Source organism: Lichenostomus cassidix, chromosome 2 (assembly GCF_008360975.1).
Source record: "Lichenostomus cassidix isolate B80296 chromosome 2, HeHo_3.0, whole genome shotgun sequence".
Classification (NCBI taxonomy): Eukaryota; Metazoa; Chordata; class Aves; order Passeriformes; family Meliphagidae; genus Lichenostomus; species Lichenostomus cassidix.
Window position 1 is genome coordinate 62,056,675 of NC_139482.1, and position 18,474 is coordinate 62,075,148.

Genomic DNA, 18,474 nt, shown 5'->3' on the forward strand with positions numbered 1-18,474 from the left:
TCAATGAAAAATTACATTAAATGATCACAAAGGGATGAGTATCTGAAGTGTATGCAGAAGTCATTGTTCCCCATCTCATAAATAAAGCATGTTTTTTTAAAAAAACTAGAATTTCTTCATGGCACTACAGGGCACTAAACAATTAATATTACATGGGCTGGATTTGCATGTGTCTCTGAGCAAAATGGATACTCAGGTTCCACTTGGAGAAAGTCAGATTTCTGTCTCAAAAAAACCTAAACCAAACCAGCAAGTAATGACAATTTTTAAAGAAATTGAACTGCTGATTGTTTTCATCAGTAGCAATTTAGTTGTTAGACATGCTAATCTTAACTTGTGCAGAATTTAACTAGAAATATCAAGAGGCAGCAAAGGCAAATCCATCACAGAAGCAGTAGCCTCCCACAGTAAAGCCTTTCTAAGCCCTGAGGAAGTCTGCTGGGGACTTTTTATGTTGCTATCTTTAGAAAAGAGGAAAAAAGTGATTTCTTATGGTTCTGAAGCTGGAGCCACCTTGTTTTTCTATACACAATGTGCCTGAAACCATTCTACAGTCCTTCTCTGTTCCCAGCTGTTATAGAAGATGTAATAGCAACATGGAGTTTATTTACAATGCAGAACAAGATTTTAATCATGTCACAAGAAAAGGACACCCACCCTTACCCAGCCACCTAAGCCTGGCTTTAACAACAGCTTTTCACTAGTGATAATCATGACCACTGCAGGAACCCACTTGCTCACACATTAGTGCCATTGGATTGTTGACACATCCATTGACGATTTGTGCACCTCTTCCAACAGTGACTCCTGTGAATGTCTTATCGTCCCACACTCGGCCACCAATTCTGTCTTTAGCTTCTAAGACAATCACCTGTGGCAAAATGCAGCTTAATAAATTGTAAGATTTAATTATATTAAACATATCTGTTCAACTTCAGAGCAAAGGACAATAGAAAACACAAAAAACTCCCCGAGCAATCCAGCAATGTTAACAGTTGTAGTTAATTTGTGCATTTAAATCATCTTAGAAAGATTACACTTTGGGATAAACAAATAAAAATATAACTTACTTTAGAAACAACCCTAACAAAAATAAGCCTTCTTTTTAAAAAAGCTGAAGACTTACTCAGGAAATCTCAAAATTGGAGTTTAAGGCATGTTACAGGCTATTAAATACAATGATCTGGGTGAAGTGTCAGAACAAAATATATGCTGCATGTTTTGTTTAATTTTAGATACAAATAAATGCTGTTTTTATACAGCAGATTTACTCAGTAAAATCCCAGATTCAACAAATTAATTAGGATGCCATATACATATGGGTTTGTAACAAGAATGTAGGCTTTTTCTTTTTGATTAACAACTTTTCAAAGCAGAGAAAGTCTGATTTTTTCAAGTAATGTACTCTAAAGCTTCTTACCTTAATTCCAAAGTTGTGCAGTTGTCGGGCTGCTGCTAATCCTGCTGCACCAGCACCAACAATAATGACAGATTTCTAAAAAATATTAAAATATTTAAATAAAAATAGTTAGAAATAAAATAGAAGTTGTCATTTCCCTCTCATTTTTCTTTTTGCTAAAGGAAAAAATGTCTGTAGCTTACAGAAGTCTAGGCTCTCTTATCCTCTCAAGTAATCTGTGATAACTTTTAGAGATGACACTGCATTTAATATAGAAAAAAGATCAGTGGTAGCTTTGAAAATAGTTAAAGCTTTCAAGAACATCAAAAGAAGATGCCGCCGTTTCTTTTAACAGAAAGAGCTGAAGTTATCAGTAACAAAGTAGGAATCTAATTGAAATTATCAGACAAGAAACATACTAACCTTGTGAAGGTTTCAATCATAGATTGGGTTGACCACTAAAAACTGTTTTATAAATGAAAAACATCTACAAATACACTTTGCAAACATGATGTACCATTTCTAGGAGGTATTCTTTTATGGGATACATTAATTTAATAACATTTGGGTGCTATCTAACAACTTGCTAGTCATAAACATGTTCCCTTTTAATCATAGTTCTTGCAAACCAACATGAAATAGCAGTTTCCTCACCTAGAGAAGCAGAGATGTATTATAGAAGTAAGCCACAGAACCTGTATATTTTTCACACAGTTCCCATCCATCTGAACAGGTTATAGGAAGCACAAATCCATGGGAATGAGTTCTATAGATTTTAGTGGGAAAAAATCTTTTTTGGGAGGAATCTTATGTATGTAGTTTCCATACCCGTTGAAGGCATATGAGAACAATGTAAAATGTTTTCACGTTAGCTTTTAGATGTAATTTTACCTATCATTCTATTCATTTATATAAATGAGAAAAAAATCTAGAACCAAAAAAATTATTGTATGCAACATGTAGAGTGATAGCACTAATAATGTAGGGATTATTACAGCAACTTACATTGTGGTATTCCTTAGGAAGAAGGTACTGGTCAGGACGGACTGACAAAATCCCTGTATTAATTAGCCCTTTTCTTGTCATAAAATACAGGATCCTCTCCATTTCCTGTACACAGCGAATCCGCACAAGGCCCCGAACAATGATATGATGAATACATTTTTGAGGGGTAAGAGCCTCCTGCAAAGGAGAAAGAAAGAATAAAAATTGTTGGTTTTCTAATATTCCATTTTTTCATATGTTTACATCATATTTAAAATGCAAATCATATGGTAAAAAATAATTTGCTGAGGCTTCTGAGAGCATTTTAAAAGAATTTTAATGGAAATTTCTTGTTAGCCAGCTTTACGTAGTAAGGTAACAATTTATATTAAGCAAGATTAGCATGGAATAAAACCAAATGAGTCTACAAGAGACTTTCACAAAATTCATGGTGTGCTCCATTAGTACAGGAATGGTACTGAAATGGATTCCTGCTTACAAAATGAATCTACATGGTGGCACTGCTCACTATGGCATTCCAGTAAAATCCATTCCAAAATGGCATTTCATGGAAAGAATAGATGAATATCCAAAACCTTCACATAAATACAGACACCCATATCAGAAGCTTTGGTAAGTGAAATTTCAGCAGTTCTGTTGATGGCAGTGCCATAGGGTTAGCCTAAGTAAAAAGTCAATCACTTCCCTGTTCAACAATCAGGTTAAAAAAAACCATAAAGCGCCTAAAAAACACTGTTTAGATGTGTTCAAGCATCCCTTAAAAAAGTTAATAGCTGGGCAGGAACTGTAGAGTTTCATTAATTTAAAAACTTTTGAGTTTTACTGCAGAAGAAGCTCCTATACATTAAATCTAAAAAGAAACCCCAAAAAACCAAACAAACAAACAAAACAAAAAACAAACAAAAAACTCTCAACCCCAACAAGCGCCCCAAAACCCCAGTCAATCTTAGAATGGATTTTCAGAAACATGGGAGCAATTTTTCTGGTGCACAAGGAGACATCCAAGAAGTGAGTCCACATCCCAGAAAAGCCGCTATTATTTTTAAACAAACAAATTAACTATCACCATCTCTTACCTTGCAGTTTGTGTACCACAAAGCCAAAATCAAGTTTCTCAATGCCAGGTACATGGTAGGGTCTCGTGAATATTCTGGGAACTCATAGAGCTCATCCAGTTCCATGACATCTGGCCTCACACAAAGTGCTTTCCCACATTCATTGGGCTGGTAAAAAGGCTGGAAATACTTGTTCATGCCTGCAACTGAATAAAGACACACCAGGAATTAGTCATACTCCATCACATCTTCATCACATCCTTCTCCCTCCAAAACGATCCACTGAGCTCACGCAGATAACAAGTAAGGAAGCTTTCCAGGCTCTAGGCACCTCCAGAATGATTCCATTTATATTGCTCTCCTCTCCCCTGCCCTCTAGGCTGTACATTAATTATTGTCCCACTGCCTGATGGGTACACCTTGGACCTATCAGAGCTGAAGTTTTATCAAAGACACAATAATGTTTCATGGCACTCCAATGCCATGAGGAGTCCTACGAGTAGGACCTAAATTCAACTCTGAGGACTAGCATTATTGTACAGACTCAGGCTGTACTCTAAACTCCTTTCCTCTTCAACTCCCAATCCTGCTCAGAGTGGGTAATAACTAATCCTCTTCCATGTTCAGTATTGGTAGCTTTATGTAATGAAGTTTTCTGTTAAGCAGATAAACATCTGTTGAACACATGAACAGATGTATTTTCAGCACTGAAGGAGAACAAAGCCTGCTAAGACAAAACAGAAGCTGAAATCTCCTCAAAGCACTCTCCAAGATGAGTATGACAATCTTGAATTACCTTTCTCTATACCTGACCTATTCTGCAGATCTGTTCTCACAGGCTGTCATTAGCAAAAAAAAAAATAACCTAAACAGAATCTGAGTGCCTTAAGAAATTAATTTATTTTCTTCAAAGCCACAAAGATCCACAGTATCAAAACTAGCAGAATCCTGGGGTTTTTTTGATAAATCTTCATTTCCTTAAGAATGCTAACAGTCTTTAAGTACCCACATGGTAATTTCTGGTTTCTATACACAAATGACAGTGATACACAAAAAGCCTCTGCAGTCTGTGCTTACTCCCTAAAGAAAAGCTGTAAGAAATGTATTACCTTTATCTTACAAACATGCAAATGACATCAAACTACAGAGGCAGTCACACAGAGAGTGTATATTAGTGCTGAGAACAGAACCAGTGCTCTGGATCAGAATTATGTGCCTTATAAACTCAGTTATAAGACAACATTTATCACACCTATTTAAGCAACAGAGCCCTGCAGATGGCCCTTACCAGTCACATTAGGCATGCTCTTTGAGTGCTCTAACTTCACAGGGTTGGATTCACCAGGTAACCGATTAGTGCTGGTACAGGATGGACTCATGCCCACGCAGTCTGGATAATATGCAGCTAGAAAGGGAGCTGCCACACTGTCTTTCAGCAAAGGAGGGAGTATGAGCATGGAGTACCACCAATGGTCTGAAACTTCAGCAACTCTCTGGCCAAGCGGAAAAGTGAAGGAAAGTGGGGAGAAGAGAACATGTCAGTACTTTAAAAATGTTGGAAAATGAACCAATTTCCCCCCTCCCTCCAAAACTGAGACCAAAAAGCACTAAAAGTACCAATCTTAAAATTGCAAGTCATAAGGACATTTTCTCTCCCTCTTTCCCCTTCCTCAGCCTGACACAGAAAACCTGTAGTATTGACCTCTTCCTCAAACATGGAGCTGAAACTTCACAAACTCCACACCACATGGAAAGTAAACAAATGAGACATGCCATAACAATACATCTGTCCCTTATCAGGCCCTTTATAAACATTTACAGTCACTTATGCATCCAGAAATCTGAATTTAGAAAAGTCTGCACTAACTGATCAATTTAGATTCTGCTATCCCCTTCAAAGACCTTCTAGAACCCTAAGAAACGCTAATGAATCAGCCTTAATATACAAGTCAAACATGTATTAGGGAAACAAAACCACAAAGCTTCTACAGGAGTCAACAATAAGGTTGAACATGTTCCCTATGATAGAAGTACCTCAGGGACACTTGTGAATGTTGGCTTATTGAACATAAGATTATTTGAAATCTGAAATGCAGGGTGACATGATCACAAACCCCTTGAAACACCAACATACATGTTGTGTGTACATTTTGTATTAGGAGGGAGAAAACATGCTTAGGTGCTCTCTTGCAGTCTTCAAAAAAGGGAGACTACTTTGACTACAGATAGAAAGTACCTGAAAGACATAGAAATTTTAGGATGGGGAATTTTACTTGAAAACTGGCAACTGAATACTATTTGTCGTGATCAAAAATGAGAATTAGAAGTAAACTTCGAGTCACAGGCCACAACTGAAGGACACCGTGAACCACTTGAAAGCTACTTGGTATAGTAAGGGAAAAGAGGAGAAAAGATGAGAAAGTAAAAGGCCCTAGGCTCTGTTGCAAATAGTGTTTGACAGTTTCCTGAGCAAAATGCATAAATACTGACATAATTGGCCAAAGAACCAAAATAAAAAAGGAAAGAAATATGCTGTGCTTTAAGATTGCTTTCATATTCTAGGACAAATAAGGACGAACAGCCACTACTCACCAAGTCCTCAGGCATGGAACAATGGTCTGAGCCCTCTGTCTGAAAAAAAAGTGAATGGCATGAGAGCTATTCTTAAGCTGTATGGAAAAAATTAAGTATAAAGCAAAATAATTTTCTATGGCATAATCCTCTAAATTAAAAAAAAAATTGCTTAGTGTTAGCCTTCTGTAATAGACATAATTGTTAAAAAAAAAAAAATGTAGTTTAAAAACACAACACACCATAAAGCAAAAGCACTCTAGAAAATGTTTCTGATTTGTTAAGTTAGTTTCTACTGATCAGACATTAAAATATACATTCTATTCCATAAAATGGGGTGGAACACTGAAACAAACAAATTAAGAAAAAAATACAGAATTTTATAGAAAAATTCTAGAAATATCCCACATTTTTCCAGAAGGACTCTTTCAGTCTAGACTATAAAAGAGAATTTCTTATTTAAGAGTATCTTTATCACAGAGTTTCAAAATTAAATGCTGACCCTTCAGGTTTTTTATGTGGTCACTATTTCGTGTTTCCTGTTGTAAGTGCCATATAGATTCTATGGCACTTTAAGGACTCTTTCAAATTCAAGGAGTTATCTCCATGCCAAAGCTGAAACTTTTAATGTAAAGCTCCATGACAGACTTGATAACAATTAAGAAAAGCTCATTGAGCTTTTGAAATGCTTTCCTCAATAATGAAGAAAGGCCAAACAAAACTGAAATGAGCATTTTGGTGTGTGTCTATTTTGTTCATGCTGATAACCTTCCCACAGCTAAAGGATTTTACAATTGATAGTGCAAACAAAGATATTTCAGATACTTCTTTCTTGACATTTCCTGTCAGAAAACAAAATGTCCAAGCAGCATGTAGACCTGTCACTGTGCAGCTGTCCAGGCCATCAGACTATCATTTTGACATTAGAGACACTGAGCAGCAAACAAGAAGAACTTAATTTCTGCAAACAAGAAATACCAACTTGTTAAGTTTTAATATGAGCAAAACTGTTGTGTGGTACCTTGGTGGAATTGTTCAGTTTCATACCACATCTGTAGGTTTTTGCTATTTGTGGTGTCAGCTGGATTTCCTTTGTTAGCTGACGCCATTTACCACATTCTGGCTTTGTGCACTGCACCTACAAGTCAAAAAACAAACATGTTTTTACTTGTTGCTGTCTGATTACAGGTAAGATTAATGCAACGTAAATAACCAATTAGAAAGAAGCAAGACACAAGAACATTGCAAAATATAATTGTTAGATACGTTCTTGTGTAATCATCAGGTCATAAGGAGTGTTTGATCTACAGAAATCTTGTACCCATAGCCTACAAAACTGGATTTCTGCACAGAACCTAAGGCCAAAATTAATTCAATGCCCTTTACAATGGTCTTCAGTGGACTTTGCAAGCATTACTTCAAAAACACATCCTTCACGACTTAAAGAAAAAACAAAAAAAACTCAAAACAAAATACCACCACCGCCAAACTTCCTTCAATTCCCATCTTTCTTCTGCTCTCTTTACCAGGGAAATACAAAATCTGATTTCAAAGTCTTTCACACTCATACTTTCCCTGACAAATCTTATTCTACCTACACATCACACAGCTGCTACTTCACTGAAAAGTAACAGAAGATTAGTCTTTGTGGGGTGTGGAGAAAGTCTCCAACAGGGGAGTAGCTGATCAGAATTTTTATCTTGAGCTTTTCCACAATCTTCTAATACTGAGGAAAAAAACACAAAAACTCAGCTGACCTGCTGCTTGAACAGCAGAATATCAGGAGCACATCAGAATATCACATTCCTATTAAATAAATCACCTTTCACCTTACCCAGTAAGGAAGCTGTTGATCAGCCATAAAGGCTTTTGGACTGGGCTCACTTTTACCATTACTTGTCCAAATCCTTTTCCAGGCAGTGTATTTCTCATAACCATCTTTATGGCTAAGAAGAAAGAGGAAACAGCAAGCAGTCAGAAAATTTAACATCTAGTTCATTTCAAACTATAGCAGTTATTCTAAAATTAAACATTTTATATAAGGACAGAGAAATAAGTCTGTAGAGAGTACCGTATTTTAGCTGTTAAAAGGAGAGAGTCGTGGTTCTTATGATAGCAATAAATTGCATCCTAACCACTATGTCCTCTTGCCTATGAGCACACATCCTGGTATCTAAGGCCTGGACTGCATGATAGGTACTGCTGAGCATATAAGCACACAAAAGTCTTGGTAGAGCTGGATGTAATTCCCACTCAAATGGGAAGGAGCTTGGAGCTGAAAGTACTCTGTCAGCCTGACAAGAGTCTTCATGGTCACTGAATCTCAGGAGTTAAATCTCTTTACTGATTTCTAACGGCTTTTTATTGTACTGCTTTAGAGAGGCAAGGTCTCCCAGATGCACGGTGTAAAGTGAATTAATTTTATAAAGGAAAACACATTTACTCATAACTCTTCTCATAACTTAAAATTCTCTGACTTTGTTTTTAAAAAAGACAAAAGCTTCAGAACAATTGCACACACAAACAACCCTGCCTAAACCAACCAGTTTTGTTCACACTGCCCTGTTTAAGTTTATTAGTCCATACAACACCTGCAGTTTTAGCATCAATGTCTAAGCTTCACTCTGACCAAAGCAAGCACAGAGGATAAATCTTTGTATTACATTTATGCACGTGATATTTCAACAGTTGTAACAGTTGCCAAATTTTAATAAGCTCTGAAAGGACACAACCTCAATTGGTAAATCTACCTTCGGTAATAGTGGTCAAAACATTCATTGCAGAAGTGTTCCCCACAGGACAGATGATACCATCTAGATGTATACCCATTTTTAGCACATCTGTAATGCAGGAGACATAAAAATAGTTTTACAATACATTTAGGGAAAAAAAAAAATCTTTCTATTGACAGTAGCACATTCTAGAATGGGAACAAAATATTCAGAACAAGCCAGGGCTTTATGTTACATTCATGAAGGATAACTTACACAAGGCACTATAGCCATACACATAACAATAAGGACATTTCAACTGCCTCAAACATTTCCAGTTTCCAAATGAAGCAACACCAGATGCAAAGGAGGCAAAGTGTACACAATGTGCAGTTTTATAGTTGGTCTGGCTTCCAGCAGCCTCCTTCTAACAATGGTCAACTGAGCCTGTCTTTAAGCAGGCATTTCCTGAACATGAAACAGTGAATATGTGCTGTGACACATTAAGCATTTTGTGAACAGTATAAGATGACAAAGCCCCTCCCCACAAGAACTTACAGTTCCTTTACTTTGTTGCATTTTGTTCCAATATTAATGCAGGGTTGGGAGGGATCATTTAAATTAGCATTTTCTTGTACATGTAATCACTTGATTCATAAGTCATTACAATGTTCTGTCCCCAGAACAACTGACAAAACCATAAAGGCAAATCTGAACACAAAACAGATGTTGTCTATTTTTTTTTCCTGAACAACTTGTGATTTTAACCCAGTGAGACAAAACTCTAAGGAAGCAGTTACACATTCTGGGCAGTTGTTTTTTATTACTCTCAAAAAGAAATATTCATTAAAAAGATTATATTCATCAGACAAAACAGTCATTCTTCACTTCAAAAACTCTCATTAAACTATGAAATTGTTCAAAATAAATGCACAAAGTAAAAATCAGTGACCTAAGCTACTAACTCAAACAGCCATGAAATGAGCTCATCTCAAATAAATAAGGTCAAAAGTGTGTACTTGGGGGCTGGGAAAAGTGAAAATCAAAATATTAAAATAACAATTCAAAAAGATGAGTAAGCAGTATGAATTGTTTCCTAAATAAAAACTGCAATATCACCAATGCTGATCTCACAGGTGCTCACTTCCCAGACAAGTCTCTCAGGCAACTGCCAAAACACTTGGCTTCCCTATGACAACATCCAGAATACACTGACTTCCTGCCACCAAAGAACAATCCATGGATATAATGAAATGAAGCATCTAATTAGTTTTATTTATTTTTCAGTGCTATAAAGAAGGAAAGTTTGTCTCAATTATCAGGGAGGGAGGAGTGCTACATAACTACAGTGTGCCTACTTCATAAAGAGGTCTAACATGTTATCTATTATAGATATACCTTGCCAGTATCATGCATTTAAAACCACCAGGGTCAGAATGCAAAAGCACTTGTGAAAGTGCGCAGAAAGTGTATGAGAACAAGGAGTTCAGATAAGTACGACTGTGTCTTCTAAGACCTAAAATTTCAAAGCTAGAATCTCACCTCACACTGCAAAGCATTCCAATGAAAGAGTGGTAAAGACTTTCTACAGTAAATGACGATTTCATTTTCCATATTGAAAGCGAGTTTAGCTTTCTCAGGTTACATTAATATGCTCTCACTTTCACAGAAGCAAGGCAGGTTCCAGAGGACACATTAATAACATAAATAAGCCCATTGCAAAGATATTCTGTATCTGAATTAGCAACTTGCACAGGAGAAAGTTATCCACAACAAGAATAACTTGTGACATTTTCCTGGTGTCTTAAGATTCCTATTAGCAGTATCTTTCACTTCTCCCTCTACATTTAGAAATTAGGCAATTTTTCAGAGTATAGTTAAAATCCTAAACTTCAGCTGCAGATTTAGAAAGTCCATGAAAAATGCAAATAAAAAGAAACAAACCTTTCAGCTGCACTGGCAAAGCAAACAGGACATGTTGCAGTGCATCCAGCTTTTTCACACTTTCTATATTTCTTCTCTGACGCTTCATCATCATCATCTGCTGCTTCAGCCGCTTTCTTCTTCACCTAATAAAGAATAGTTGGAATCTGACTATACATGACACAAATGCATCTTCTATATAGTGGCATTCAGATAGTTTTGCAGCTTGTGAGTGGCATCCCATAGTTAAAATGATCCTAATGAAAATCTTTGTAGCCATTGTGAAATAGCTGCAGCATGGAACAGCTGTCAAATTAGGTCAGTTTTTTTTACTAAAAAAACCCACCAAAAAAAAGAAAAACCAAACCCACAGTAAGACTGGAAATATCATTTAAATCTAAAAATGTCTTGCCTTAGTCTAATTGATGCCACTGAAGAAAATATAAGCAAAGCTTAGAGTTTAAATAGTATTTTAAGCTCCATCATGTGTTAATGAGTCAGGCCTCATGCATTCATTCTATTTCTCCTTCAGAAAATGTCCTCTTTGCATACTTATTGATATTAATTAGTTGCAATCCTATCTGTGCCTCAAATAAAATATTAGGGTAGGCTTAGAGCATTTTTTTGGATACAAAACTGTATACCAAATGTCTCTTCTGGGCCTCAAAGGTATTGTGTATTATGTTGTTTTAGGCCTCTGTCTGGATTGGCAGACAGCTTTGTCTGACTGTACAGAAATCTGTGACTGTATTTTTAACACATTAAGTACTTACACGTTATATTGAGTATTTATCTTTACTGAATATTGTTTGCAAAAGGAGACCCTTGACCTGCTTATTCACAGAATTACCTTATTTTCCCTCTCTGTGGATAAGTACTCTAAGACCTAACTTACCCACAATGAAGCCCATTTTCTTTACAAATGTCAACAGAAAATAAAAAATAGCAAAATACAAACCCACATATTTTAAAATTAATATAAATACCTGTCTTCCAGAACTCCTCACAGGAAGGTTGTCTGGAGACTGATCTGAAGAACATGCCTTTTTTTTTGTTCGTACCCTTCCCGTTGACATTGTATTGATAGATCTGAAAGAAAGTAGGCAATAGTTAATTAATTTAAATTGCTTGACTTTGCAGAGCTAATCACAGCCACTCACAATACTACTTTTGACAGAGTTAACTAGGTAAGAATCTGTTCAGCCTGACTGTTAATTTCAGAGGAAAATGGGAATGAGGCCTTATGGGAAAGGAACAATACTACTATTTTAATCTAAATTTGTAGTTAAGATTAGATCCCTGAGTGCATCTTGACAGGCTGTTCCAGATCAGCATATCCTGGATTTCAATAATCTGATTTGCATTACGTGAAGACCTGGACTGGAATTTGGGTTGGCAGAGTGAACAGACATCAGCTCAATGCTGATGCAAGCATTCAAATACCACTCAGAGTAACACTTGTCCTGCTAAACACTGATTTATTGGCAGGAAGAGATTTGCACTGTAAAGCACTTTTCCAAACAGTGTACTGAAGAGATGTCTAATACCAGATGAACAGCCTGTTCCAAGACCTGCACACTTTTCTATGACAATACATCAGAATTTGAAGTCTAGACTGCCATTGCATCACAGTTATAAGTGATTGGAGTATTACAAAGTTTGTTGTTAAGTATTCTATAAGACAAAGGAGTTATAGCACAAGAGTTCTCTGTAGCTGCCTTTGCATTGGTAGGAGAACAGAATGAACCACAGTTAACCATGTAAACTGGAAACCATTCCGTGTGAGAAAGTATGATGCAGAAATATTGAAAGCATATTTAAAATTGTATTTTCAAAAGCATTCTTTTCACAGGGATTAAAGCACAAATAAAGAGAGCCTAAAAGAAGAAGTAAATCTAAGAGTGCTCTACCACATACAGAAAAGAAGTGGAAATAAACCCCTTGTACTATAGCACTGCATTGTGAATGTTATCTTGTTGTAAAAGGGATCAGTTTGTAACTATGTTTTTGGGAGGTTTTATATACATGTGTGTGTTTGCATGCGTGTGTGTATATATACACATATGATTGAGACTTCTCAATTCTGTTTCAGGCTGCAACTTTCTTATTCAAGCTGTCAGTAATGGACAAGGCAACAGAATCTTCGTTCAGAAATCCTGCTAAAAGTAAAGGTAACTGGAGGAGAGAGGGAATTTTTACAAAATTTCATATTAAGCTGATCCAAGTCAAGTAAACCGGTGCTTCATTCTCCTCTCAAGACAGAAGAAATTATTTGAGAGAGGAAGAGAAGTCGCATGAGGATATCCCCATAAGTGAAAAATTCATTCAAAGAACCCAGTACAAAATTAAACTTTGTTTCTTGCATGTATCCCCTCCAATTACAACTAGCTAGAGGTAGGAAGAAAATTATTAAGTCAATCTCTATTATCTGAAAAAAAAAAAAAATAGCATCACTTCACTGTAACTTACCACTCTATGGGGGTGGATGAGGTTGGAGAGTAAAGGAAACCAACCAGTTTCATTTACATGAGATTTCCATAAACTGCTGCATAATACTCCAGAAAATGGGGGCTTTTTTCCCCCCTAGAGCTTTCCTTATGGATCAGTGGTGCAATAGTATTTCTGTGTATCACCTTAGCTTCTGACAGTAAATAATCATTCCGACATGTCATGGTCCTTACAGTCAGAGGCTTTCAACTGAGCAAGGAGTGCTGAGCAAAGTGACTCATTTTGGTGACCATCAGGTGATCACAGTCTGCGACTACTGTGGGGCCCTTTCATCCAAGAAGGTAAAAGAACATACAGCTTTCTCGTTGCGTGTAAGGGGGTAGAAAAAGTGTCAGTTATTAATCACTAGGAAATTTGGTAAAAATATTTCAGACTTGGAGAGGCCTCCCATTTTGAAAGGCAGAGGTCAGTTGTACAGAACCACGGACATATTTTTGCTGTAAGCACTATGGGAGGTGTAAGAGGGAAGCGGATAGAAAGGGAGAAAAAGAGATCAACTGTATGACACTTTGTCCCCACTTCCCCTCCCAAACCAAAAAACACTTCCCCAAAAACCGAAAAATGTTTAGAGAACAAGCAAACATGGCTTACTCTACTAAGCTTTACATGAGTTTGCATCCTATCCTCTAGACATCTTACTGGCTGAGCAAATAAGCCCTTTAAAGGAGAGAGAGATGCATAATGCGCTGTCACATTCGATAACGTTTCATCCATCTGTAATGCGTGGCCTATATCGGAAAGCTTTGTGGGGTTTACCTGCAGAGTTGGCAGCAAGTTGGTCTTTGGGGAACAAAAAAAATTTAAAAAAAAGAAACCACACAGATACACACTGTCAGAGTCGGAGAGGAAGCGAGAGCAGCGTGATTAGCACGGGGAGTGCACACACCTCTAAAACTCAGCCCGAGTAAAACGGCAGCGCCCAGCCCCGCCGGCAGCGGCTGACAGCGTCCGCCCCAGGCCGCGGCTGTGACAGCTGGCGGCAGGCGGGGGTCCCGAGGGGCAGCCCCGGGCCCTGGGAGCCCCCGGGACAGAGTAGCCCCCAGGACCCGGCGGGGGCAGTCCCGGGGGTGCTGGGCGGCGGAGGGGCAGGCGCTGCGGACGGAGCCTGGAACTCACCTCGGGGCCGGGGCGCTCGGGGGACGGAGACCACATCCACGCGTGTCCGCGCCGCCTCTTGCTAGAGCTGCTGCGGGAGAAAAAGGGTGGAGAAGGGGAAGGAGAGAGAGAAGGGGGAAGGAAGAGAGAGGCGGGGAGGTGAGGACGGGGGCAGCGCTGACACCTGCCCCGCCACCCCGGGGAGAGGTCAGGCGACCCCGCGCTGGGCGCTGCAGCTGAGGGAGGGAGTCACTCACCGCCGCCGCCATCCCCACCCCCATCCTCCTCCTCCCCGGTGCCGTGCGCCCTCAGCCCGCCTCCTCCTACCGCCGCTTCCGCTCTCCGCGGTGCGTGGCGAGGGGGAGGGCGGGGAGGGGCCGCCCCGGCCCCGCCGCGCTCTGGGACCCGCGGCCGCGCAGGTACCGCGGCTGCTGCTGCCCGGGCGGGGGTGCTGAGGGGGACGCTGAGGGGAGCCGTCCCCCGGCCCCGAGCAGCCGCTCGCCCCCGCCTTCTGCCCGCGACTTTCACATGAGAGAAGTGTCGGCATCTCCTTCCTTGATTGCAGGGCTAGGGGACCTTCCCGATGGGTGCGAAAAGGGAGGTCACCGACCGTCCGGTAGTGCTTGAGCAGGGCGCGTTCAGCCGCTCTCGTCCCGGGAAACGGGCTCTGGCCGAAGCCATCAGTCGCCAGACTGCTGAGTGCTCTGTCGCTTTCGGCACAGCTACACTGCAGCTGGCACCAAACTGTGATCTCTTGAGAGCTACTAAATTTTTGTCCGATTCGAAGACGTAAGAGCCAAACTATGCATTGGGTGGGGGTAATTTTTCTCCCTTTTTTTCCCCAGCTGCAGGCACTCCCTGAAGACATGGACCGCTCAGCGGATGCATCCGGGCTCCTGGAAGACTCTGATGTTGGGTCACAGAAAGAGAGAGTGGTGACAGAAGAGGAATGGCTACAAAAATGGGAAATGGGTAACATCGGGTTTCACAAGGAACAAGGGCATCCGTACGTGACTTCACTTTTCTGACTAAGCTGTTTTAAGAAATGCTATGAGATGAGTAATGTGGTTCATTTGAGAAACTCTTAAATGAAAATGGAACATTTGCAAGAAGCAGATTATCTTACATGGGCACAGCTTGCAACTAAAATAAATACAGATATTTTTGTGACCTGCATTTGTCAAAGGACAGAGAAAGAAAAGTATTGAAATGAATTTAAAGCTTTTATTCTTGAATTTGGTTTTAAACCTTAAAGCTTGGAGAGTTTAGCTAAAAAATCTTAAATTTTCTGATAGAGAAGCTTTGCACTATAGTTCATGTTATGAAACTGGGGATTGAAACAATGTGCAGAGGGCATCAGAGCAACTACTGTGCACTAAAAGACAAGGACCTAAGAAAGGAAACCTGATTCTATAGTCTTTCAAGACCTGTAGAAGTGATTTGATTGATACAGAAGTTTAATAGTCATTCTGTTTAAAATCTGGTACGGCCCTCTTAGAGGTGGGTTGGTTGGGTTGTTTACTTGCAAAGAAAACAGAAAATAGAACAAACAGAAATGTGTTAATTTTTCAATGACATGAAATTTACTTTCTTTCTATGTAAATGGAAGGTGAATGTTTTTATTTTATATTTTTATTTCTAATGGCATGAAACAGGTTGAGCTAATAATCTGTGTGCTGTCATGGAGTTTTTGTGCTACCTGGCATAGTGTATAACACTTGGCTTTTCATGTGGCAGCACAAATACTCACAGAGTTCAGTAAAACATGTCTGTTCTTCTGCAGGCTCCTCCAGAAGTATCTGCATGTTCTTTTGAATGGCAGGAGTGGATTGAGGATATTTTTCCCACTTTGTGGTAAAGCAGTAGAGATGAAATGGTAAAATACAGATAATAAGTGCAAAAATCTTTTTTGATGTGGGGAGGAGGGAGGGAGAGGGGGAATTCCCAACCTTATGTTGGCCAATGGAAATGTGCCGCATCTCCACTGTTAAGAAAGCAGCTTCACTGGAAGCTGAAGGGAGGAAGAAGCTGGTGTTTTGTGTAGTAGCATAAACAGAAAGGATAAGGACTAACCTGAAAGTCCTCCTGGTTGTCTCAAGTTCAGCTTGGGGAATGCTGAATTAAGATGGAGAGAGTGACTGAAGCAGTGCCCTTACCACTGCTGCTTTTGGTAGCAATGCCAATTTAAATTGCTCTCAATTAGATCAGTTGTGCCAGACAACATTTTCAAGAAACCACGTGGCATGTCACTCTGGAAGTGTAAATGATTTGGGCTAAATGTAACTGCCTCTTTTTTTATACTTCATATTTTACTTTTACCTTTTTTTTGGAGGGGGTGGGTATTTATAATTAGGGCCTATATAAGCCAGTGTTTTTTCTTGGAGGGAATGAGCACAAATGAAAAAGTGAACTCCATCCTCAAGTAATCCAGCTAGCTCCAGCTATCACAGTAACTACTTTCTAGGTTGACTCTGGGCTCTGACACACGTTGCTGTTGTACTGAGCTGTAGCCGTGCAGAGTTTACCACACCTCCCTCGCTGCCCATTCCTGCCAAGCCACAGAGGCAGCTGGATGGACATTGAGCCTCAGTCACCTCAGTTCAGAGCACAGCATCTTTCCGAAATGGACAGTTTCTCAGTGTCATCACCTCTGTTTTAATCTAGTTCGGAGGAATAAATGAATAATTCATTCAATCTAAAAGCATGTTAATCCATGTCAACTGTATGCTGAGTGGTGCTAATTTAAGCTCAGATCATGGAAGGGAGGTGTTCAGTATAATGTGAACACTTCAGAAAGTCAGGGTCAGACATATCAGGGCATCCTAAAACTAGGATTTCCCTAATGAATAGATGATGCGTGGGAGATACACATTTTGCTCAACCTGTGGACCTCACGTAAACACGGGACCTCTCTCTTTTGTGTGCAGGCTGGCAGACATGGGACATAGTGTTGTTGGTGTGGAAGTCAGTGAGCAAGCGGTGAAGGAATTTTTTTCAGAGCACAGTCTGCCTTATTGTGAGGAGCCAGTGCCCGAGATTTCAGGAGCAAAAATGTTCCAGGTATGTCTCCTGCGTTGTCAAATGATCTGGTGTGGTTAATCATGCAATGAAGGCATAACTAAGCAAACAAGTAATTCTGCTTTTATACCTCTGTTTTACTGGTAATCATTCACCTCTCCTGAAGAGGTCTGAAAGGAAGCTCTGACTTGTATTTTTGGGCTGAGAAGTTATTCTTCTAAATTTACTACTTTGGCCCTCCTATGACAGTGAAGCACCTGAATGTACAAGGAAGGTATTTTAAAATTGGACAGTTGCATGCCTTGATAGATTAGAACCTCCCTGGAGAGGATCAGAAGAGTTACCTCAGTAAATTAAAACTAAAAATGTTTCTTACTTTTTACCCCATTACACGTAAATGTATTTTTAAAATTTGTTTTTTTAATAGTGTATGGGTAGATTTTAAGATATGAAGAGTAAATATATATGTATGAGTGCATATTTGAAGATAGTTTGCTGATATGGATTGTTTCCTTTGCCTTTTATTGTAGAGTACCTCTGGCAACATTTCCCTCTACTGCTGCAGTATTTATGATTTGTCCAGGTAGGAATACTCATTGAGTTTTACAATTTCCATAATCAAATATGTATTAATAGTGTCCAATATTATTATTTTATTTGAATCAGACAAAGATTTGTCAGGTCCTGTCAAGAAAACTCATATTAACTTGCTTGAGAAATGTGAATAGCCAATCTCCAACAAAAGCCTAATTCCATTGTTGATTGTTAAGGATGACAACTAATTATCTTTAAATGGGCTTCTTATTCCAAGCCATTCTGTGAAAGTTATAGAAAAACATATTTGCTTTTACAGTAAAACCAAATTGTCTTTAACGTTATTGATGAATTCTATGAAGCGAAACTCTTGCACAATGCCTTACTCGGAGTAGCTTAGTAAAAGTAAAGAGTATATGTCTTAGCGCAATAGTTCCCTTCTCTTGCAGTTCTTACTCAGATGTGATTTTACCTAGATTATAAGTTTTTGGTGAAGCTTTTAGTGGTTTTTTGCGCTTTTTACAAACAACTGTCAGGCACAAGGATTTGTTCCATGGCGCTTCAGTAAGAAGGAGATAAAGTTTACTTTACTCCAATGGGCTTTCCAGAACTAGTACATATACAGGCGCAATAGGTAGTTCAGGACACCAGAACA

The 18,474-nt window shown here is 39.0% G+C and overlaps 2 protein-coding genes across 4 annotated transcripts in view; one reads left to right on the forward strand and one right to left on the reverse strand.

Moving 5' to 3' along the window:
• The window catches only part of KDM1B (lysine demethylase 1B), a 27,470-nt gene extending 12,840 nt beyond the window's left edge, over positions 1–14,630 (reverse strand). The window contains exons 1-13 of the mRNA XM_085051787.1: positions 14,525–14,630; positions 14,289–14,355; positions 11,651–11,753; positions 10,686–10,810; positions 8,781–8,870; positions 7,865–7,976; positions 7,052–7,168; positions 6,052–6,090; positions 4,748–4,952; positions 3,481–3,665; positions 2,405–2,581; positions 1,421–1,495; positions 734–871 (exon numbers count right to left, since the gene is read on the reverse strand). Coding sequence (XP_084907913.1) covers positions 734–871; positions 1,421–1,495; positions 2,405–2,581; positions 3,481–3,665; positions 4,748–4,952; positions 6,052–6,090; positions 7,052–7,168; positions 7,865–7,976; positions 8,781–8,870; positions 10,686–10,810; positions 11,651–11,740 — 1,353 coding nt within the window. The 5' untranslated portion in view covers positions 11,741–11,753; positions 14,289–14,355; positions 14,525–14,630. The remainder of the gene's footprint in view (positions 1–733; positions 872–1,420; positions 1,496–2,404; positions 2,582–3,480; positions 3,666–4,747; positions 4,953–6,051; positions 6,091–7,051; positions 7,169–7,864; positions 7,977–8,780; positions 8,871–10,685; positions 10,811–11,650; positions 11,754–14,288; positions 14,356–14,524) is intronic.
• TPMT (thiopurine S-methyltransferase) overlaps positions 14,566–18,474 on the forward strand; it is a 23,123-nt gene continuing 19,214 nt past the window's right edge. Inside the window, exons 1-5 of one of the 3 annotated variants that reach the window (XM_085051806.1) lie at positions 14,566–14,686; positions 15,113–15,273; positions 16,051–16,143; positions 17,195–17,327; positions 17,816–17,868. In XM_085051806.1, the coding sequence (XP_084907932.1) occupies positions 15,134–15,273; positions 16,051–16,143; positions 17,195–17,327; positions 17,816–17,868 (419 nt within the window). In that variant the 5' untranslated portion in view covers positions 14,566–14,686; positions 15,113–15,133. Of the gene's footprint in view, positions 14,687–14,877; positions 15,274–16,050; positions 16,144–17,194; positions 17,328–17,815; positions 17,869–18,474 lie in introns of those variants that run through there. The other 2 variants (XM_085051804.1, XM_085051805.1) reach the window with 2 other exon arrangements.